The following is a 23,797-nucleotide window of genomic DNA, read 5'->3' as shown; positions in this document are numbered from 1 at the left end:
CCCCACAGGACATAACAAAATTCTGGGAAGGACATTCATTGTCAGTATATTAATTTTATCCAATAAACAAACTGAGGGTTAACACACTATCTCCCCAAATTGTCAGCCACTTGGGCATTAATTGGATCTGTATTTATCTTAGGAATGTCCTGAATAGTTTTGAGAATTGGTATTCTTAAATATTTCATATAAGATGATTGCCCTTGAAATTCCCAATTTGAGGAAAGGCCTTTGTGGGCATATTTGTTAATGCCTAAGATTTCTGATTTCCCCCAATTAATTTTATATCCTGAGGAATCCAGATTTATTAATAGTGGTTAGAAGGTTAGTAATGGTAACCTCAGGCTTAGACACAAATACAAAAGCATCATCCACAGAGCATAATTTTGTGCTCTTTTCGGCCCACCTTGATCCCGTGAATATATTGACTAGCTCGGATGGCAATGGCTAAGGGTTTTAGAGCTAAATCAAACAGAGGAGGAAGGGGGTAGCCATGCCTCATATCATTCTGTAATGGAAATGGGGTAGAAATAATACCATTGGTAACTACCCTGGAAATCGGGATAGAATATAAAAGATTCATCCAAGCAATACATGGGTCACCAAATCCAAATTTTGCTAACACAGGAAAAAGATAGTCCCAGACTATGCAGTCAAAGGCCTTTACAGTGTGTAAAGAAATGACACCTAAGGGCAATAATATCAATCAGCTGATGCAAATTATCTGAGCCTTGTCTATTATAAACCTACCTGATTTATGTGTATAATATGGGATTGGACAAAGTTCTCTCATACAGCAAGAACTTCAGCTAAAATTTTAGCATTACAATTGATTAAAGAAATTGGCCTGTAATTACTATATAGTTCAAGGTCTTTCCCAGGTTAGGAATAACAGAAATTACAGCTCCTTTAAGAGTAGGTGGGAGGGTTAGCTCATCCTGGGCCTCACTGAACATATTCAATAATCTAGGTATTAAAATTTCAGATAACATTTTGTAAAATTCAGTTGGGAACCCATCTGCACCAGGAGTCTTTCCACCCTTTATTTCTGTTATAGCCTGAGTCAGTTCTGTGATTTCTAGAGAAGCATCTAAAAGTTCCTTCTGAGAGTCCGAGATCTGTGGCAGAGACAACCTAGATAACTTTCTAGTGGACTATCTTCCCTCATCAGCTACATAAAACTGTTGAAATTCTTTGAATATCTGACTGTGTTGTATATAATTTATTGTCGCTATTTGTCATGGTAGCAATCTTCTTTCTGTTCGCTTTTTGCTTAAGTCTATATGCCAACAGCTTGCCAAATTCCCAGCAGTTTTGCTTTAAACAGATTACAGCAAACTTAGCTTTTTGGGACAGATGTTTGTGATTTCATGTCTTAGATTGGGGTGGGCAAGCTTTTTGCCCTGAGGGCCACATCTGGGTGTGGAAATTATATGGCAGGCCATGAAAGCTCATGAAATTGGGGTTGGGGTGTGGGAGGGGGTGTGGGCTCTGGCTAGGGGTGCGGGCTCTGGAGTGGGGCCAAAAATGAGGAGTTCAGGGTGCGGGAGGGGGCTCTGGGCTGGAGCAGGGGATTGGGGCACCGGGGGGCTCTGGCTGGGGGTGCAGGCTCTGGGGATGAGGAATTTGGGGTGCAGGAGCATGCTCTGGGCTGGAATCAAGGGGTTCAGAGGATGGGAGGGGGATCAGGACTGGGGCAGGGGCATGGGGAGAGGCTCGGGGTGCAGGCTCCAGGCAGCGCTTACCTCAAGCAGCTCCCGGAAGCAGCGGTTACTCTGGTGAGCTGTTGGGTGGTGGTCATGGCCCAAGTCCTGCCTGGGGGCCCGTAGGCATGGATGCAAGATCTGCGATCCTTCACAGGGTGTTAGGGATGAACTTCCCCAAGGGGTAGGGGTGTCTTGCACCTTCCTCTGAAGCATCCGGTTCTGACCCCTGTCAGAGACAGGACTCTAGACAAGCAGGGGAATTGGCCATGTCTAAGAGACGGAGTTTAGGGTAATTCTACACAGCAGCGTGAGTCCAGACTCAAGCCAAACCCACCTTGTGTCCACACTGCAAATGCCCTAACCTAGGGCTCGGAGCCAGGCTCCCAGGAACCTGGAGGGCCCAAGCCTGTGTTGAGCTGGGTCCTAGGGTCTGGGCCCTATTGCTTTCCTGCGTGCACATGGCCCTGGCTTGACTCAGGTCCCAGAAGTCCTCTAGATGTACCCCAGAGTTCCCGGCAGCAGACAAGCAGCGCTGCCGGCAGCCAGTGCAGCGGCCACATGCGCCATTGCTGCCTGGCCGAGATGCTCCCTGTTCCTGTCCTCTTGCAGGGCAGGCAGCAGCATGCTGCACGCCCAGCCCTGGAGCCACACCGTGCCACTCCGCACTTGGAGCCTACATTTTATGTCAAACTTCACAACAGACAAAAATAAATAAAAAATCAACCAACCCAAACCCCTTCATTGAACAACCCAGGTTACAAATGAAGAATGGCAGAGTTTCACTGTGACAGTTTGACGGCCCTTCTCCTCAGAACAGGTGCACAGGGGCATTTTCCTGCCTAGAGCTGGAGAGCCCGGCTCTCACATTAGACGGCAGTTCCGTATAAGCCTTCTCAACCTGCCGTCAGTCTACGGAAACGGCCCCCAAAGGAGGCATTATATGGTTTGAGTCCTAACGCGCCTCATGGGTGCCTGAGTCCATCCATAGCATCGGCACAGTTAGGAAACAGGGTGGGCAGTAGAGTTTTCCCCCAGGGCACCATGCCCACTCCTGCTCTAGCCCTAGGACAAACTCTTTGGCCCGAGGGCCACATCTGGGAATAGAAATTGTATGGCGGGCCATGAATGCTCACAAAATTGGGGCTGGGGTGTGGGAGGGGGTGAGGGCTCTTGGGTGGGGCCAGGAATGAGGAGTTCAAGGTGTGGGAGGGGGCTCCGGGCTGGGGAGTAGAGTGTGTGGGCGGGGGGTGAAGGCTCTGGCTGGGGGTACAGATTCTGGGGTGGGGCTGGTGTCATGGAGTCACAGAGCGATGCTCTGGAACTACTCCATATGAAGCTAGGCAGGACGCTGGGGGAGCCTCCTCTTTGTGAGCAGACTGTCTCCAGGGCAAGAAGCTCACACCTTACACAGCTTCGACCTTCCTGGGTCTGACCTCGGAGCATTCAGCATCCCCTTCTCACACCGTGCGCTTCCCACAGTGAGTCCACCCAAGCGGGGTCCTGGGGAAGCCAGAGGGCCCTGCACCCCAATTCTGCAGTCAGACGTGACTCTCAGCAGCCAGTAGAGCAGAAGGTTTATTAGACGACAGGAACACAGTCTAAAACAGAGCTTGTAGGTACAGGAAAAAGGACCCCTCAGTCAGGTCCATCTTGGGGGGCCAGGGAGACCAGAGCCTCACCTGGGCCTCCCTCCATTTCCCCAACTGAAACTCTCTGGCCCCTCCTCTGGCCTTTGTCTCTTTCCTGGGCCAGGAGGCCACCTGATCTCTTTGTTCTCGAACACCTTCAGTTGGCACCTTTGCAGAGGAGGGGCCCAGGTCATCAGTTGCCTGGAGACAGAGTGTTGGCCATTCTCTGTGCAGACACCATCACACTGGCCCTCTAGGGCTCTGCAACAATCACACACCCTTATCCCACCACCTAGATACTTAAGAAATGCCTAGGGGAAACTGAGGCACCCACACAGTATTCAGAGAGAACATTAAGAACATTCCCACTTCGTCACAGCTGGGGATGAGGAGTTTGAGGTGTAAGAGGGTGCTCTTGGCTGGGACTGAGGGAGGGTGGGAGTTTGAGGTTCAGAGGGTGGGACGGGGATCAGGGATGGGGAAGAGAGTTGGGGTGCGGAAAGGGATGCAGGCTCTGGCTGGGGGTGCAGGCTCTGGGGTGGGGTTGGGGATGAGGGATTTGGGGTGCTAGAGGATGCTCCGGACTGGGATCAAGGGGTTCAGAGGGTGGCAGTAGGATCAGGGCAGGGGGTTGGGGCATGGGGAGAGGCTCGGGGTGCAGGCTCCAGCCAGCTCTTAACTGAAGCGGCTTCCGGAAGCAATGGCATGTCCCTTTTCTGGCTCCTACGCAGAGGCACAGCCAGGCAGCTCTCCATGCTGCCCCATCTGCAGGCACCGCCCCTGCAGCTCCCCTTGGCTGAGGTTCCCGGCGAATGGGAGCTGTAGGGGCGGCGCTTGGGGCGGGGGCAGTGTGTAGAGCAGAGTTCCCTGGCTGCCCCTACATGTAGAAGCCGGAGGAGGGCCATGCTGCTGCTTCTGGGAGCCGCGTGGAGTGGCCCCCGACCCTGCTCCCCAGCTGGAGCGCAGGAGTGGGGCAAGCCCCAGACCCCATTCCCCAGCAGGAGCTCAAGGGCCGTCTTAAAATGGCTGGTGGCCTGGATCCGGCCCACGGACCATAGTTTGCCCACCCCTGGGCTAGAGTGTCAACACTGGTAGGTGGTGGGGGCGCTAGCACTTTGGAATATGTTTTCTTTGACTTCGGCCTGTGCACCACAGTGTGGATGCCAGAGCACTTGGTTTGACCACAGATTAGACAATCCTTAGCCTAGGATTAAAATGCGGTGTAGACAGTCAAGACCAGGGTTCCCTGACACAGGTGAGCTGACTCAAGTCCCACTACCCCTGGGCTTACATTGCTGTGTAGACATGCAATGAACTCCCCCTGGAGCTAATGACCATCACAAACCTCCCCACCTTCTGCACCAAGAGCATGCGTGTGTGTGTGTGTGCGCACGCGCATAGGCGCCGACTACGTGGGTACTCTGGGGCTGGAGCACCCACAAGGAAAAATTGGTGGGTCCTCTGCACCCACCGTCAGCTCCCCGCCCCAGCTCACCGCCGCCTCTGCCTCCTCCCCTGAGCGTGCCACTGCGTCCTGCTTCTCCCCCGTCCTTCCCAGCGCTTGTGCCGCAAAACAGCTGTTTCACGGCACAAGCGCTGGGAGGGAGGAGGAGGAGGAGGAGGAATAGGGCATGCTCCGGGAAGTGGCGGGACCGGGGTGGGATTTTGGGGAGGGGTCAAATAGGGACAGTGAGGGGACGGAGTCGGGGTGGGGGGGGCGCGAGCACCCACCGATGCCAACAAAAGTTGGCACCTGTGTGTGTGTGATTACCAAAAAAAAAATCCACAACAAAACACTCCACTGCACACACTTCTGCCCCGCGGAGAGGAGGAGAGAACAAACACATGACAGATGTTAGTCACGGTGCTTAACGCATGACTGGAAGGTGCCCAGATCCTGTGGTGATGAGGGTGGTATAAGAACCTAAATAGAAGAGAACATGTTAGGCCGGTTCCCTTTTCACTCTGGGCTGACCTTGGGGCAGTTTGCAATCCTGTGCTCAGTACCAGGATTCTCCTATTGCCTTTTCCAAATGTAAACTTTGTTGCAAAGCAAAGAGCAGACTTACAGCGAACGGAGGCGAAAGCCCGAATCCCTGTGCTGCTCTCTGCGTGCAGCAAACAAGGCGCTGAGTGTAGGCTGTCAAACAATGCTGCACATGAGAGAGAGGAATCCTGCAGGTGTCCTGCAGCACTCAGCCTGACACAGAAAATCACAACCAGCTCCATTCCTTATGCACCTTGTGATCTTTTGGCCTGCTAAAGCCAGAGGTAAAGGAACATCATGGGAGGCTACAGGAGAGGTGAGCTAATCTAGTCGCTTCCAAACTGCAGCCTGCAGAGAGATCCCATGGAACCGGCTTCTCCATGTTTCCAGCTGTTAAAATGCATCAACAAACTTTCCAAATTGCTGTCATTTGCCCCAGGAAAGCGAGGCCAAATGCTCATGAATGGCAAGACAGATGGCTCGTGATCATGAATAGGAGGAGAAACGTCCACCAGCCAAGGTGTGGTCCATGCTATGAAATGTGTGAGGATGCAGCGTGGGCTGACCCCTCCTCGCCAGAAGGATACTAATGCTTTGTGCTTGTATAGCTCCCTTCAGCTGGGACGTCACAGTAGCTTACCCATGTTAATGAGCATTAATTTGATGCTGGCTATGCCTCTGGGGGATACTGCAGTACTATGCATAAGGATTAGGGGTCCCATTTTACAAATGGGGAAACTGAGGTGACTTGCCCAAAGCAGTGCGAAGTCAGTGGCTGGAGAAGGAACCCTGGAGTCCTGACTCTGGGTCTGCTTATGCAGTGAAAGCTGGGCACAGGCTCATCCACCGAGCTAGCTCCAGTAACAAAGCAGGAAGGCTTCAGAGCGGGCTAGTGAGCTCAGTACAGAGCCAGAGCCCATGCCTGGCTTAGGGTGACCAGATGTCCCGATTTTATAGGGACAGTCCCGATATTTGAGGATTTTTCTTATATAGAAGCCTATTACCCCCAACCCCCGTCCTGATTTTTCACACTTGCGGTCTGGTCACCCTGCCTGGCTTGTACGGCCCACTCTGGTGCCCAGGCTGCGCTGTCTTCACTGCTCCTGGAGTTAGCTGGGGCCAAGCCAGCTGCAGTAGGTGAGCCCAGGCCAGCTTTCGCTGTGCAGACGGACCCTCTGGCTTTACCACGAGCTCCCATTACCTCTCAGAACCCAGGAGTCCTGGTGCCATTAAATCTCATCTAGTGCAAATCCGTTTATGGTGACTGGGAACCATTCTCTTGTGGATACATCATTAATGGGATGGCGGGGTGGCAAAAACACTCTTTGCTCGGCATTCTCCTTCCTCCCAAGGGCGCAGAGAGGCTCCCTGCCTGGGGCAGCTGGAATCCGTGTCCGGCGCCCTTACCTGCGTGCTGCATTCCCTGTTTCCTGCCTGCACCTAACCTGCAACTCTGTAGCTAAAGCCAGCTCTGTTCCGCTGGCCCAGCTGCTGGGAAATCCTGGCCTGGAGTCTTGTACCAGATGAGAACGAAGTCCAGGCAGGAGACTGGCTGGGACCACAGGTCAGCTGGTCACCTGAGCGCACGTCAGCCTGGTCTCTTGGAATAGGTGTGTCCCGCACCTGGCTGTGTCAGCAGGAGGCGGGCCGTGGAACAGGGAGGAGGCGGAGCAGCAGGTGTAAGCCCCCATCTCCCTGGGAGAAGGAAGAGCTGATTGTAAAGTGCCCGAACCTTGCAGCTGACCACAGAATCTCTCGGCCTCTGCACATCTGCTCCGTATAGATTGTCTCCCTTGCTGCTTGGAGCTCCTGGAACCTTTCGTCCCCAGGGCCAGCCCTGCCCATGGGAGCAGCCTGGGGCTTTGTGGAATATGGCTGTAAGATTTCAGGCAAGTCTCTTTCTCCAGCAGGTGTGTGCGCGTCCAGCGAAGGAGCTCCTGGGCCAGTAGCTTTGCAAGTGCTGTGTGTGGTAACAGCCGTCGTGGGGCAGGGGAACAATCTGAAGGGAGAAACAGGGTTTATCTTGCTCCAGTTCCGCAGCAGCCTGTTCAAAGGACAGTAATTGCAGGCGAAGAAAACAATCTTATCCAAGCGGGGGTGGGGAGGGGAGAGCACCGCAGGGTTCCGTTCTCCGCTCTTGGCTCTGCACAGCGCTGAGCACTGTCAGCCGCTCTGACCCTCTGCAGAATGTTGTGCTGGTTCCTGTGCAGAACAGGTACGAGGCAGGCAGCAATCGTGAAAGTGTCCCCTTACGCACTGCCCCCAGCCCTGACCTAGAGGGGTCCCTCCAGTGGGGAGACCAGCCTCGCGGCCCATTCTGTCCTGGGCGCCCGGGCCAAGCGTGACCGCCGGGCATCGCGTGTGATGGCTTCCATGATGGGCTTGCTCCTCCTTGAGGACTGGCTTTGTGCATGGATTGAGACCTGCCAAACTCATTTCGCATAGGGCCTCCAACAGCCAAAGGCAGCAGCTTTTGCTCACTCCCAGCCTGGCTGAGATCTGAACCAGCAACCTAGTTCAAGAGGGAAGGAGATGCAAACATCAGGATGATTCTGAGGAGAGTCTGCTCACAGCCCATCCTGCTCCCGTTAAAGCCAATGGCAAAACCCCCTTTGACCTCGACTGGCTTTGTGCACGGTGCAGACATGCTCTGCATGTGGTTGCACCATCCTATCGCTTCTCATGCTGTAGAATCATAGAATTGGTTGGAAGGGACCTCAGGAGGTATCTAGTCCAACCCCCTGCTCAAAGCAGGACCAATCCCCGATTTTTGCCCCACATCCCTAAATGACACCCTCAAGGGTTGAACTCGCAACCCTGGGTTTAGCAGGCCAATGCTCAAACCACTGAGCTATCCCTCCCCTCCAGTAACCTGCAAACATTGATTTTTTTCAGGCATATCCAGATTTGGGTGGTGGTGTATTTTGCTTTCTTGTCAAGCTGTGTTTACTACTTTGCTATGCCAGCTGTTCTGAGAAATCCTGTGCTGGGGGGATGCTCTGTCTGCTGAACCTAGGGATTCCACCTGATGCGTAATTTCCCCTGCAGACGGAAGGTTTGGCTAGAAAGGGGCCTGAATCAGAGCTCCCTCAAACTTTCGGGGTATTTTAAATATGGATCTGAAGTTTGCGGCTTGCTCCCTTCTCTAATTGTATCCTGCAGTGCAGCAACTGCAGGGCCTGGTCTGTTCACTATTGACTGTATCAGCTCTGCAGAAGGAAGCAAGATGATCCAGGTTTGATCAGTCTCTGCAGCTTGTGGATTTCAAACCCTCTCTCCAATTCCTGGAGTCTTTTTGTCCACCTGTCCTTTTTGCTTACACCACGTTTTGGCTGTTTCCTTCTTTAGGCATCTGGATGTCTTTCCTGCTCTGATTCCTCCTCTTGGGTTGTGGAATGCCTCTTGTCCTGCTAACAGATACACTTTCAGCTGAGGGAATGATCAGCCTGGCTGATCTGCTTGGGTTGGGAAGTTGTTTGTGAGTGGTTTTCTCAACGCTGATAAGAGCTTTTGGGCCTGAGCCTCCACACTTACTCTGGTTCGGTGTTGGTGTAATTCCACTGACGCAGTCCTGGGGCTAGGGTTGCCAATTTTGGTTGGATGTATTCCTGGAGATTTCATCACATGACAATCTCTTTAATTAAAGATTACTCTTTCATTCCTGGAGACTCCCAGCCAGTCCTGGAGGGTTGGCAACCCTGCCTGGGGTAGAGTCAGGGCCTTGGTGGTCACTGAAAAGTGACCAGTCCCAGGTGATGCTGCTGGTGCTGGAGGTTCATTCTCTGGATGCTGGCTGTTGGTTTTTTTCACTGAGGGGACAAAGGTGCTGGGAGGGTGGTGCCTGATGTTCAAAACCAGCTGCTGAGGAGGAGCAGAGACTGGGAGATCTCGAGACTTCACCCTTTTCCGGGGCTGGCTGTTAATGCTCAAAATCGTGGGGTGGGTGGCGGCTGGAGCTGGCACAATGGGAGAGCATTTTCCACACGGCTCTGCCAATGTACTCCCTGCTTGTCTGGGGTCCAGCCTCCCTGCAGTCCTACCCTCTGCAGGGGTATGGTCTGGGTTACTTGATCAATCGCTGATCCTTTCCTACCTCTCGTACACCAGGCTGTCCATCAAGATCTGAACTGCTCGGTGTTTGGTTACTGTAGTGTTGAGACTGCAGGTGCCTAATAATGACCTTGGAGCATGGGCCTGCTCATTCAGAATGCACCATCTGCTCCGTACTTGAAACCAGGCTGAGAACATGCAGGCTTCTGCTTTTACCTTTCTTGGATCACAGACCTCACACTGCTTAATTGTGCATCAGTGCGCTGGGGAGCAGGGGCTAGGGTATGGGACTGGAGTTCTGTTCCTGGCTTTGTCACTCCATGTGCTCTGGGATTAGTCACGTCTGTGCTCTGTACCTCGGTTTCCCCATCGGTAAATGGGTGATATTATTATTGAACTCTATTATTGGAAACTGCTGTATAAGCACTTACTGTATGTTGTTAACCTATAATTTACCATTTATTAAATGCTGTACCAGTGCTCATTATATGTTGTCCTTTGATAGACCGACATGCAGTAGGAACTGTCATCTGTCCTTGCATATTGGCTGACTTGTAGATAAACCCGATTCCCCTCCCTAGTTTGAATAGATACTTTAAAGTCACGGGCCCGTGTGTAACCTGGTGGACTGTATCTGGTGCAGTCTGACCCCTGGGCAGGCCAAGGAGGAGGTCTGCGGTAACCCGATTGGTGAGGCTTATAACATGCAGCTTTTCTAAACTCTGTGGGTTACAATAACTGCAAGCGCAGCATTTGTGGGTCTTTGACTCCTAATCACTCTCTCCCTGGAAGGCAGGAGTTTCGTTTTGGCTAAAAGCCCCTCTGCTTCCCAGGTGGACGTGGACTGCAGACAATTGCACTTGAATCCCCAGAGGAAAGGCCGGTGAGGTGATTCACATGCCGCCCGCCTGATCCATCTGGGGCTCTGCTGCTGCTGTGTCCACTTGAGCTGGGTTCCGAACTGGGGCCGTTGCGGGGCTACTGATGCTTCTCCAGCGTCTGGCAGCCGACTGACTCGGAACAAGCTCCTGTCTGTGTTCTGGCCAAGGGCTGAGTTCTCCAGCTCCCCGGGGCAGGCCGTGGAGGTGGTCAGTGTGTGCCCTGCTCTCCGCGCCATTCCAGCCCCACTTGCCTCCTCCAGGGACTCCGCTTACTGGGTTGGTGTGTTTAAGACCCTCTGTGGGAACACGAAAAGGAGGAGTGAGCAGAGATAGCAGGGAGGGGGCACCCGCTGTGTGCTCTGCTAGCTAGTCACTGCTAGCTAGTGGCACAGCTTAATTCTCAAGTGCCCATGTGAATTGTTTAGCAATAAGTAACCATGCAGGCTTCTGCTCTTACCTGTTCTTGGATCACTGGCCTCCTCACGCTGCTTAATTCCATGCCGGAGCATGGGGCAAGGGTCTGGGGCTAAGTTCTGTACCTGGCTCTGTCACTCCATGTGCTCTGGGGTTAGTCACATCTCTGTTTGCATTTCAGCTTCCCCAGCTGTGAATGGTGCTATTAGTATTCGTAGGGTTGAGCTCTGTGAATGGAAAAAGTGATATTTGCACTTAGCGTTGTCTTTTGATAGACAAACATCCAGTAGGAACTGTCAGAGGCTGATTTGTAGATAAACTTGGTCCTTCTTCCTAGTTTGAATAGATTCGTTCAAGTCAGGGACCCATGTGTAAGGTAACTGACTATCACATCTGATGAAGTGAGCTGTAACTCACGAAAGCTTATGCTCAAATAAATTGGTTCGTCTCTAAGGTGCCACAAGTCCTCCTTTTCTTTTGACTATCTCTTGTGCAGCTACTGGCTCTGGGGAGGCAATGTTGATTTTCACAATAAGTAAACTCAGTCCTGGTGGAATTTGCTGGTCTCTTCCCTCCTCCAACTTTCTTTCTCCGCTCCCACTGTTCCCTTCTGGTGGAGAATCCAGATTTGCAGGTCTAATCCTGAGACTCTCTCAGCAGGTGTAATCCACAACACAGACTAAACTGGGCCCTTTTAAACAGAACCATTATGGGTATCAGGTTCCAGAAATTAATGAAGAAGCTTTCTCCCTAAATGCGCGAAAAACATCAATAAACCTCCCTAATCCCCTGTGGATGTAGACTGGTATAATCCCTGTTTCAGTTTGGGGAAACTGAGGCATGGTTTAATGAGGTGATTTACAGTGCTTCTGTCCCTTGCTGTAACACTGCCTCCCTGGCTTCATTTGTCTTATTGTGTTCAGATGAGCCTGCTGTTGACCTAGCTTCACTGGCCTGGACACACCCTTAATAGGAGACGCTCTCTCTGCAGCTGTAGGGGCAAGTCTTTTATTTAAACGCTGGGTTTAGGGGGGCGGGGGACATGGGAGCCCTAGCCGTGGCCAGTTACCTCCTTAGGAAAAAGGCAGCTTGTTTCTTTGCAGCTAAAAGTGATTTCTAGTATGCCCAGATCTCTGGGGGTCTAGAGAAGTGACAGGAGCAAACTGGCCACCCCCCCCACCCCACCCCGTCTCTGGAGACTGGGGCAACAATCTGATTTTGTTAATTGACCGTCCTGTTTTCCCCGGGCTCCCAGGTTACAGCCATGGAGGAGATGGTCATCTGGGAGCAGCACACTGTGTCGCTGAGCAAGGTGAGCCGGCCCCACCCCTTTGCTTGTGCACTGCGCTGTCTCCCTCGGGAGGGTGGGCGTTGGGGCTTTCATCGTGAGTGGTGACACTGCGGATCAGCCAAGCCCCCTGACTGGAGCCCTCTGCCTTCCGATGTGACTGGGCTCCTAGCAGCGTGAGCTGCTTCCCCGTGGGGCCCTGCTGACGCCAGCCTGGCAGTGCAAGCCTCCCCGCTCAAGCCAGCTGGGGTGACCCTAGAAGTGCCTGGCCAGTGCCAAGCAGCCCCCCAGCAGCGTGAGCTTCCTTGTGGTACTGACCTAGCTGACTCTGGCCGTAGGAGCCCCTTCGTGGCAGCGATGCAACTGGCCTGCCAGGGAAGTGGCTTACAGCAGTGCCATTAGCACTGCTTAGCAGCCACTCAGAAATGCCTGCCCACCCCCCGTGCCCTCCCCCTTCCATCTGCAGCCGGCATCCTCTGTGCAGAGCCCGACCTTGTATGTATCTGTCGCACTAGGACCCTCGAAGGGGCTTTGGCATCGCCATCTCAGGAGGCAGGGACCGTCCCAGCAGCTTGGCTGGGGACCCCTCTATCGTTGTCTCAGATGTGGTACCCGGTGGACCAGCAGCTGGCAGGCTCCAGTGAGTGGCTGTTGGAGCCAGAAGGATTCACTGAGGAAAGCGTTGTGAGCAAAGAGGATCCAAACTTCCCCAGGTTCTGGGGTGTCTTGGATTCGGGTCCCTCTCTACTCAGGAGAGGAAGCAACACTTCAAACACTTGCTGATCTGCAGCTAGGAGTTGCTATTGTCTTCTCTGTTTTGCAGATGGGGAAACTGAGGCACAGAGAGGGGCATGATTGGCTGAAGGTCAGCAAGGGAGTCAGTTAGAACCCAGGAGGTCCTGGCTCCAGTCATATGCTCAGAACATGCCTCATGGGGGTTGGGAGGCAGGTCTGCTGGGGTCACTAGTGTGGGAGGAAGGGGAGAGTAGCAGCTGCTGGGAAGGTCCCTGCTACACTAGCTCCCTGAGGGGATCTGCCTTTCTAGCTGCTGGCTCCTGCCTTGGTGTCAGGAGGCAGACTGGGGGGGTGGAGTTGGGGAAGGAAGAGGCCAGTGGGGGTGCAGATTGGAGGACATGGGGATTTTGGACCTGGGAGGGTCTCCTGCCCTTTCTGGGGTGGGACCTGCCTTTTCAGAACTGCAAATGAACGTGCTCCCCATCAGCAGACTGTCCGGGGGTGAAGCGTGGGTTAGACTGTCACTGCAGAGGCATTTGCCTGGGCTGAGGGGCTGCTCCTAGCCACTCGGGAGCCTTATTGCACTCTCCCCTGTGCCCTGGCAAGGGATCTGCCTGACTTGAGTCTTTCCTTTCCAGGACGAGAGATCACATTGTGATGGTGAACGGCCTTTCCATGGAGAACGTGTCCTCCTCCTTTGCCATCCAGACGCTCAAAACCTGTGGCAAGTTAGCCAACATTGTAAGCGTCCTGCCTGGGAGGGGCTGACTTGGCTTCGGTGGGAGGAGAGGTAACAAGGGTCCAACATAAAGCCTTGATGTGGGGCAAGTTTTCCCACCCGGATGTTCCACTTGTCTGTCCTTGGGTTAAACGCAGCCCTCATGGAACTGGCTGCAAAACCCTTGCACAGCTAATTCCAGTGAGAACGTATGTTGTGTCCCTAGCTTGAGTCCTATCCTCACACTCCGTCCTTAACTTGACTGTGATGATGCTACTAACTCCAGTTTTCTGGCCCATCAGAGGGTATGAGCTAAAGCCTGAGTTAGTGCAGACTAATGCTCGAGTTCATACAACTTGTCAGCTGCTAACACCACCGCTCTGCAGTGTGGATGCAGGCTTGCTCCACTCGAGAGCCGCTGGTCCTCCTGTGCCTTCCCACAATTCCCCCCATGGGCCCAGAGAAACAAACAAGTTCTTCAATAATTAACTGAGAGTGAATTCAAAGAGCTGGCCAGTGAAGCAGTTGCTGAAGTGCAAAGAACTATGGGACATGCTCCCAGAAGTCTTAGTTCCACCCAGGAGTCAGTGGAGCGTCAGTGTTTATTTCCCCTCCTACTGTCCTTGTAAACTGCTGGAAATGGCCCACCTTGATTATCACTACAAAAGCTTCCTCCGGCCCCCCACCCCACCCCACCCCCAGCTCTCCTGCTGGTAATAGCTCACCTTTCCTGATCACTCTTGTTACAGTCTGTATGGTAACACCCATTGTTTCATGTTCTCTGTGTATATAAAATCTCCCCACTGTATTTTCCACTGCATGCATCCAATGAAGTGAGCTGTAGCTCCCAAAAGCTTATGCTCAAATACATTTGTTAGTCTCTAAGGTGCCACAAGTCCTCCTTTGCTTAGTGTGGACACCGCAGCTGGAGAGTGGCCGCTCTCACTCAAGAGCAGCAACTCGAATTAACTTTGTAGTGCAGATGTACCCTGAATAAGTGAAGCCTCATCCACTTACACCAGGGCTGAATTTGGGTCCACTTTCTACCAAGCATTTCATGGCTAGCAACAGCCCTGGTTCTTCCACCCCATGGCTTGTTTAGATTGGCATGTCTTGGTCCCTGTTAATCTGGCAAATTACCCGCAGGAATCAACCAGCGTCTTAAAATATTGCAGGGCACTAACTCCTTGCAAACTTTTAAAATTGTGAAAGAGGATAACTCTAGGAATAATTACAGGTTTCAGAGTAGCAGCCGTGTTAGTCTGTATTCGCAAAAAGAACAAGAGTACTTGTGGCACCTTAGAGACTAACAAATCTATTTGAGCATAAGCTTTCATGAGCTACAGCTCACTTCATCAGATGCTCACGAAAGCTCATGCTCAAATAAATTTGTTAGTCTCTAAGGTGCCACAAGTCCACCTGTTCTTTTTTCTAGGATTAATTATAAGCAATCACAGCTCAAAGCCAACTGCAAACATTCTGGGGTGGTGAGTAGCAGCACCAGAAGTAAAACTGCATCCGCACTTTTGTTTAAAGCTGGATTTTCAAATCTCTCTAAAAATCCATGTACGTAGACAGATCTGAAAATAGATACGTCACACGTCAGTCCAGGGCCTGGTCCAGAATTTGTAGTAGGAAACTGGGAACCAAATTACCCCATATATAGGCTGCCCCCAAAAATGACCTATTAAAATTTTAGCTTCTAACCAGAAGTTCCTGGCTCCAAGTCTTGTGCTCGCTTCTGTCTCAGGCCAGTGTTGGCAGAGTGGGGGGAGCCCTCAATCAGATGGAGAGCCCTCGTAGATCATGCCCTTCTGAATGGGCACTACTCGGCAAAGTGGCTCTGGGACCTTTGTTGCTGCTCTCGTGGAGCTGCTCTGAATGCCTGAGACTGCCTCAGAGCGATCTCCCGTTAACGGCCCTTCTCACTCTGCAACAGCCCAGCACAGAACAAACAGTGCAGTGTGAACTCACTGTGAGCAGAGTGCTTCATGCATCGGGGGGCCCTGGGTGTATTTTAAGGATGACTCTAGACACGCCTGACTCGAGAGGCTGTTCCAAAGGCATGAGCTAGTGGGGAGGAAGGCACAATGTCAGGAGGGGGCAAAGGAGACAAAGGGCATGGTTGGGTCATGAGCATGAGCTGAGGAAGGAAGGGATGCGGGGAGGGTGGAGGTAGGCAGGCAATCAGCTATGTTGGGAGGTCCACGATATGTCATTGCATTGATGGGACTGGCCACTCGTCAGTCTGGCTGCTTACTCTTCAAAGAACAGATGGGACCACGTGGCTCCTGATATGTCCTGTCCCCTCCATGTTTAATCTGAGACAACACGGCTCCTCCTTTGCTCATCTCCCTTTTATCTGTGCCTGTTGAACCATGGAACAGTCTGGATCCCATTAGTTGGCAGAGTCCATCACCTCCAACGCATACACGTAGGAGTTACAGGAAGGGACTCGTGGGGCTGGTCTTCACTTCAATTTTACCAGTGTAACTATTGTGGCTCGAAGTGTGATTCCTGAAATAGTTACACCAGGCTAAGCCCCAGTGTGGCTGCAGTTACATCAGTCAGTATAAAGGCGCCTTGTCCTGGTATAGTTATTTCCCTTTGCTGTACTGGTACAAAGCACCTTTCTATCAGCACAACTGCGTCCTCGCAAGGGGGCTCTGAACCAGTTTGTCTGTGCCAGTGTAGTTCAAGGGCGACAAACTTTCTAGTATAGAAACCAGGGGGCTCCTCTGTCCCAGCTCTGTCACTGACTCTCTGTGGGGCCTTGGGCAAATAACGTAATGTCTCTATGCCGTGGCTTTCCCCATCTGTAAATGAAGATAATGTCACTCTTCTCCCTCTGTGAAGTGCTTTGAAATCAGGGGTGGTTCTCTTTTGGGAGTGCTGTTTGTGTCTAACAGAGTACGTGTCATTTGCCAATCAATTCTTCTTCCTTTCCACCTGCAGACAGTGAAGAGACCAAAGAAAATTCAGCTTCCTGTAACCAAAACCAGCCAGCCACTATCCAGCGACTCCTTGCACTCTCCCAACACCGTCCGATATGAGTCGGATGAGGAATTCGAGTACCAGGGAGACGAGTCATCGCCGCGAAGCACAGGGAAAGGATACAGGTACGACAGTTACAACCGGAGCCGGCCCCAGGATGACGCGGATTACAGTAGAGGCTACGACGGAGACTCCTCCAGTGAGAGGAGCTCTGGCCACTATCGAGATAACAGTGATAATCGAAGGCAGGTGTCCAGAAGTAGAAGGCGGAGCCAGGATGGCAGCAACAGGAGACAGAGCCAAGACAGTGGCTCTGAAAGGCAGAGTTACCATAGACAACGCTCCACCAATGGGTATGGCCACGAAGAGGACACCAATGGGCTTGTGCTAGTGTCTGGGTTCAAGAGGCTGCCGCGCCAGGAGGTACCAATGAAACCCATCCGCTCTGTTCTGGTGAAGCAGAAAGAGGGCGAAGGTAAGAGGCAGCTTCCCTATTCTCTCTCCACCAACCCCATCCCGTGTTAATGAACCATCCTTCTTCGTTGCAGTCTGGTGGAGGCTGCCTGGCGTGCGGGAGGGACAGAACAGGATGACTTTGAGGACTCAGAAATTAAGGACCTTTAACACCAGCGAGGCTGAGCAGTGGTGCATGCTTCCTACTGGCTGTTGTCTTCACTGCTCTGCCCCAGAGGGGATGCCTTGGGAGGTGGAATAGGAAGGAATATCTTCACTTCTACACACACTGGGTCTGGGGCCACATTGCACTGAGTTAACTAAATCAATTTAGAAACCGAGCTAGTTAAATGTGTGCAATTTGTGTATGCACACCAGGCCTTAGCGATTGGAGTTTATGGCCTGGCTCACACTACAGCTGGAGCCGTGAGGGGAGGGCAAGGGTTCCCACTGGGTACTGTGGGCTCATAGCGAGGACCTGTCTCCCTGATATCCCAGATCTGGTATTTCTCTAGTTCCATTCCCTGAACCTGACTTGTCTGTCTCTCTCCTGGGGCGCAGAATACGGCTTGAAGCTGGGAAGCCAGATCTTTATCAAACACATAACGGAGACCGGCTTGGCTGTCAAGGACAGCTCGCTGCACGAAGGGGACCTCATTTTAAAGGTATGCAGAGGCCTGGAAGGATTGGTGCACTCATCAGCTTGTGCCTGATGCTGGGTTTCAGTGTAGGGTGTGACGTTGTCTATGGGCCGGGCGGTCTGGAGATTCTCGGGAACTCTCTGCACTAGGAAGATGAGGCTGTTTTGATAACAGATGTTAAACTATTTCTGCCGGCCCCAGAATGGCTTTGAAATGTCCGCCCTGTCAGTGTAGATGGGGTAACTGGCTTCAGCATCACTTGAAAGAGGCTGTTTTGACCCCCACCATCAAAAAAGGTTCCTTTCCCCGGTGCAGATGCAACCTTAGAGCTGATGGGAGGCACAGCAGAAACTCCTCTCCAATCTGCTCGTGACTTGGGCATTGCTGTCATGTGGTTCAATGGACCAATATTAAAAAACAAAGTGGTGGTGGTGGTGGGGAAAACCGTAAAAGTTAATAATGCTCCCCCAGCCTTAGGAAATACAGTGTGAAACATGGACCTGCAACCCCACAGCTTGAGAACAGAAAACGGAGCAGGGACCTGATTACAGTCTCCAAATACATTAAAGGCTGTTACAGAGAGGGAGGTGATCAATTGTTCTCCATGTCCACTGAAAGGAGGACAAGAAGTAATGGGTTTAATCTGCAGCAAGGAAGATTTAGGTTAGATATTAGGAAAAACTCTCAGGGTAGCGAAACTCTGGAACAGGGTTCCCGGGGTGGGGGCCCTCTGGAATCCCCATCCCTGGAGGATTGTAAGACCAGGCTGGACAAACCCCTGTTAGGGATGGCCTAGATTTACTTAGTCCTGCCTCAGCACAGGGGGCTGGATTTGGTGGCCTCTGAGGGCCCTTCCAGCCCAACATTTCCCTGGTTCTATCAACAAGAATGCGCAAACACACACTCTGTTCCCCAAGCAAATCAATTCTACATGACCACAGGCCCCAAAGTTCCACTCGGACAGCCTGAAAACTGCCCTCTCTTTGACACCATTAGTCCCGTGGATTAATCACGATTGCCTACCATTTTCAGTTTGGAGTCTAGCCCGCTGATTAGGTGTATTGCCATAGCACCAAGGAGCCTAGTCGTGGCCCAGGAGCCCAGGGCGCTAGGTGCTGGAAAAACACAGAACAGAGACACAGATCCTGCCCCAAAGAACTGACAATCGGAGTAAAGTTACTCGGATTTATTTCTGACAGCATGTGGTGCATGGAGCTGAGTTTTGGAACTGTGAAGTTTGTGTTCTGTGAGAGCTGAAGATAAGCAATCGATGTATAATGAGTGATGTCACTTACATGAAAGCATTGAGCTGTAGATATGAACCTATCCTTGTTAGTTTGATTTTTGTAGCGTATTATGGGACAAGAACTTAAATTCTGACTTTTGATTACGGAGGTCTCCACTTCCAGTAAGTTATTACATGCAAACACTCCACACTGTCCAGTGCCTCTTTATTGGTAGATATTAACAGGTAACCGATGGTTTGCTTGTCAGCTCCAACAGTTACGTACTTCTTTTGGCTGATGAATAGGTTTAGCTGGTTGAGATCATGTGACACAGTGGTGTGGGGGTGTGGCCCTCTGGCATGTAGATTAATCTGGGCTCTTTCCTGGCCAGGAGATATGTGTATTCCGCCTCCGCCCCTTGGCACTTTGCAGAGGGCAGAGTTCAGGCTTCCTCGGTGTGACCATGGAGGCTGGCTGGGTAGGGTTCAATTGCAGAGGAGTGGACAGTGTGTGTCTTTGTGAGTAACTGTGTGTGTGTGTGTGAGCGGATGCTGATAAATGGCTTCACACTGAATTTCCCAGTTTTGTGTGAGAAACAGGTCAAATTGCACGGGACAGAGTGGGGTATGGTGAGTGGGTGTTTTGATGTTTGAGTTTCTGTATTTGAATGTTTAAATTATGGTGATTGCTCTGTGTCTTCTCGGTCTGAAAGTTTCTAAGTAATTTCTTGTTCTTCTTTGATTGTTCACGTCCATTCCAATTAGTTGTGCATGCGCCACGTGCATGGATGTCAGAAACTTTTCCCCTTAGCAGCTCCCGTCAGGTCAGCAGGGGAGCCCCCTAGAATGGTGCCCTCGTGGCAGGGGATATATTACCCTGCTGGCCCGACCCCCACTTCAGTTCCTTCTTACCATCCGTGGTGGCGCTGGAATGTTTTCTCTCTCTTGCGAGTGATCCCTTAGCCTTTCAGTCTTCTAGTTAGAGTTCTTAGATAGTTACCAGTTCGTTCGAACTCCAGACACCAGAAACAATGGAAGCTAGTTCCAGCACCAGCCTTGGGCTGTGGGGCATGCCGCAAGCACGGAGTTTCAAAGCTTGCGCCACTTGCTGCAAGTCTACGCCTAACAGCGACCCCCAGGAGCGCTGCAAAATCTGCAAGGCCTTTAAGCCGCTCACCAAGAAAGAAAGAGACTTTCGCCTTAAGCAGTTGCTCATGAAGTCGTGTTACAACCACTGGCCTCTGACTGACTGGCCCTGGCCCCAGCTTCCTTGCTGCGAAGTGCCCTGGCATCCCCGCGCTACCCGGAACCACCCAGGCACCGTAAATCACTGGCACTGAGACAGGACGACCAACTTCAACACTGGTCTACCTCTCCGACACCGACTAAGCGGCACAAGCAAGGGGAGAGAGGGCGCTCTCCCTGAAGAGCTACTAAGCCGCTCAAAGACGCTCCGGGCACGCAAAGACACAATGCAGGCCCGAGCCAAGAACCGGCACCGTCGACTCCGGCACCATAGGCCCCATTGAGTCCGGTACCCAGCAGTTTCAGTGCCAACGAAGGCTTGGAGAAGGTCCTCGAACACCCCTCCACACCCGACAGGCAGGGAAAAGGCAGCAAAAGACCTTTCGAGGCAGCAAAAGACCTCACTGACTTGTCAGCGCCAAACCCCCTCCTGTGCAGGGAGAAGCCTCCGGCACCACCTAAAAGCGTGCCGTCCAGAGGGAAGCTGGCAATGGTGTGCTGCTCGAGGTCACCGTCATGGCGTCCAACTAGTCCCCGGCGCCCACGACCCAGCGTGAGGTTACGGCACCAGAGGCGAACCAGCCTGCGGCGACTGCACGCCAGTCCCCGACTTACTATTGGTCACCCGGCACCGGAGTATGGAGCCGATGACCTCACTGGCACCAAGTGCGAGACACCGATCCCGGTCCCAAGACTCCCAGTACCATTCGTGGTCCCAGCCAGCCAGGCACCGCTCCCCGGCTCTCCAGCACCCTGCGACTGCTCAACGTTCGGCACCCTCCTGGTCCTCTCCGTCGGCATCCTCCGGCTCCGAGGCCGACTCCGGTCGCTCTAGCTATAGGAGACATCGAACAATATCCAGCAGAGAATCCCAACCAGCATGGCAACCACAATGGCCTCCTCCAGGTCAGTGGCCCTTCTGGACCCCATGGGCCTACCACCAGCAACAGGGCATCTCCTCCAGAGCCTCTAGGTCCAGACAATCTATACGACGCCATTCCAGGTCACCACACAGGCACGCATCAAGGACAAGGGAGGCCACTCTCTCTAGGCTGCCCCCGGACCCACAAGAGCAACTGGCGCCCCCAGGCCCAATACCAGAGGCGGTGCCAAGCTCTGCGACATCTCGAGAGGTGTCAGCCCCACAGGGCCCTGAAGTGATGCAGGCATATGAGGAAACACAGGTGGGTCTAGATAAGGGCAACCTGCAGCACCTCACTTCCTCCTCTTCCCCAGACAAGGCGGTGGCGGGCACATCAGTCTCAGGACCACCACCAATCGACCACAGGGCTCACCAGGAGCTACTCCATAGGATTGCCCTCAATATGGGCCTCCAGGTGGAAGAAATGGTTGAGCAGGAGGATCCAGTGGTGGATATCCTGACGCCTGAGGGTCCCTCCAGAGTCACACTCCCTCTCATAAAGACCATACAAACAAATTACAAAACAATATGGCAGACACCGATGGCCAGGGGCGTAGAAAAGAAATACTTCACTTCCTCCAATGGCGACGAGTTCCTGTTCTGCTGTCCAACTCCCTGTTCCCTATCGTTTCAGCAGTCAACAAAAAGGAACGACAGGGCCAACAAGCCTCGGCCCCAGAGGCCAAGGAAGCCAAACATTTGGACCTCTTCGTTAGGAAGGTCTACTCCTCTGGAGGCCTCCAGTTACGTAAAGCCAACCAGCAGGTGATCCTTAATAAACCTAATTTCAACTCTTGGACGGCTGTGTCCAAGTTTAAGGATCGCCTGCCCCAGGACACTCACTCTGAGTTTGCAGCTTTAATCGAGGAAGGGAAGGCAGTGGCTAAAACTTCGTTACAAGCCTCCCTCGATTCAGCGGACTCTGCGGCCAGAACCATTGCCTTGGGGGTAGTCATGCGACTCTCAGCGTGGCACCAGGCATCGGGCCTCCCTCCAGAGGTCCAGAATACCCTCCAAGACCTTCCTTTCAAGGGTTCAGGCCTTTTCTCGGAGCAAACACACTCCGGGCTGCATGGCCTTAAGGATTCTCGGGCCACCCTGAAGTCGCTAGGGTTGCATACACTGGCAACCCAGTGAAAGCCCTTCAGGCCTCAGCCTCCACAGCAGAGGCAGTATCAACCCAGGACCAGGCAGCAGCCGTATCGAAGGCGGGGCAGAAATAACAGGCGCAGACGGAACAACGCGCCTAACCAGGGCCAGAGTAAATCCCAACCCAGAAACAAGCAAGGGTTTTGAGGGTGCGCCCGAGGACAGTGTACCAACCCAGCTCCCGGATCCATCCCCATGGTTTTTAAACCGACTATGCAGGAGGTTTGTTCGCTCCTTGAGATAGGTGCAGTGGAGGAGGTTCCACAGGAGCTAAGGGGAAAGGGGTTTTACTCCCGTTCTTTCTAATCCCCAAGGTCTTCGACCCATTTTAGACCTTCGCAGACTCAACAAATTTATGGTCAAGCTCCAGTTCTGCATGGTCTCCCTGTGATGTTATTGACATAATCTGGGACCGTATAGATCATCGTTGCAACCAAGGTCCTGTAAAAAGAAAAGGAGTACTTGTGGCACCTTAGAGACTAACCAATTTATTTGAGCATGAGCTTTTGTGAGCTACAGCTCAGGTATCTAAGACAAGGTTATGGTTTGCTGGTTATGATTATGCTGTCTTTGTGTGTATCATTTTTGTAGTTATGAATACTGGCTCCATGCTGTCTGTATTTCAAACTTATGCTCTGCTTCTGGGTGACACCCCAGACAAGTTGATGTCAGCTCTGCCTAGCCTGCTGGATGGCCCATTAAGGACCATCAGCGACACAACTGACCCATTGAGAGAAGGCAGACATGCCTTGGGACTCGGCAAGGTGTGCAGGGACCTGCCTAGGGACAGAACTCTGAGGTGTTTCCAGGCCATGGGATGGACAGTTTGTCTTTGGGACAAAGAAAGAAAGAGACCACATGCCAAGAGACTATACAAAGCTGCTGCAGTTCCTCCACCTTGTCTTCAATCCTGCTTCTGACCTCTGGAGGGACTTTGCTACACTGAAGCTTTGAACCGAGGACTGAATGACCCATCCCAGCTGGGGATGTTCTCCAGAGACTGGATTTGAACCTGCCGTTTATTCTATCACTGCTGCAAGCCTGAACCAAGAACTTGGCCATTCCTGTATGTCATTGATTCCATTTAACCAATTCTAGCTCTCATCTATATTTCTTTCCTTTTATGAATAAACCTTTAGACTTTAGATTCTAAAGGATTGGCAACAGTGTGATTTGTGGGCAAGATCTGATTTGTATATTGACCTGGGTGTGGTCCTTTGGGATCGAGAGAACCTTTTTTCTTTTACTGGAGTATTGGTTTTCATAACCATTTGTCCCCATAACGAGGGGCACTGGTGGAGATCCTGGGAAACTGGAGTGTCTAAGGGAATTGCTTGTGTGACTTGTGATTAGCCAGTGGGGTAAAACCAAAGTCTTCTCTGTTCGGCTGGTTTGGTTTGCCTTGGTGTGCATAGAAACCCCAGCGTTGGCTGTAATTGCCCTGCTTTAAGCAATTTGTCCTGAATTGGCACTCTCAGTTGGGTCCCGTCAGAACCAGCATCGTTATACTCCCTAAGCACTATTATTCCATCTTTGGATCCGGGGGATTGGTACGCTGACCTCGACATGAAAAACACATACTTCCATATCGCTATTCATCCGGTGCACCAACACTTCCTCCAGTTTGTCATAAACCAAGACCACTACCAGTTCATGGTTCTCCCATTTGGCCTGTCCACAGCCCCCCGAGTGTTCATGAAATGTATGTTGGTGGTGGCAGCCTTCCTGCAGAAAAGGCAGGTTCGAGTGTACCCATACCTC

At 52.2% G+C, this 23,797-nt stretch overlaps 1 protein-coding gene across 2 annotated transcripts in view; it reads left to right on the top strand.

The window, feature by feature from the left end:
• TJP3 (tight junction protein 3) overlaps positions 1-23,797 on the top strand; it is a 53,648-nt gene that overhangs the window by 7,758 nt on the left and 22,093 nt on the right. The window contains exons 1-6 of one of the 2 annotated variants that reach the window (XM_074939521.1): positions 6,745-7,210; positions 11,922-11,978; positions 12,470-12,594; positions 13,328-13,430; positions 16,363-16,876; positions 17,416-17,519. In XM_074939521.1, coding sequence (XP_074795622.1) covers positions 7,193-7,210; positions 11,922-11,978; positions 12,470-12,594; positions 13,328-13,430; positions 16,363-16,876; positions 17,416-17,519 — 921 coding nt within the window. In that variant the 5' untranslated portion in view covers positions 6,745-7,192. Of the gene's footprint in view, positions 1-6,744; positions 7,211-11,921; positions 11,979-12,469; positions 12,595-13,327; positions 13,431-16,362; positions 16,877-17,415; positions 17,520-23,797 lie in introns of those variants that run through there. The other variant, XM_074939522.1, reaches the window with a different exon arrangement.

This window comes from Natator depressus, chromosome 25 (genome assembly GCF_965152275.1).
Source record: "Natator depressus isolate rNatDep1 chromosome 25, rNatDep2.hap1, whole genome shotgun sequence".
NCBI classification, from domain to species: domain Eukaryota; kingdom Metazoa; phylum Chordata; order Testudines; family Cheloniidae; genus Natator; species Natator depressus.
The sequence above is the reverse complement of the archived record's forward strand: the minus strand, read 5'-3'. Positions and strand labels throughout refer to the sequence as shown.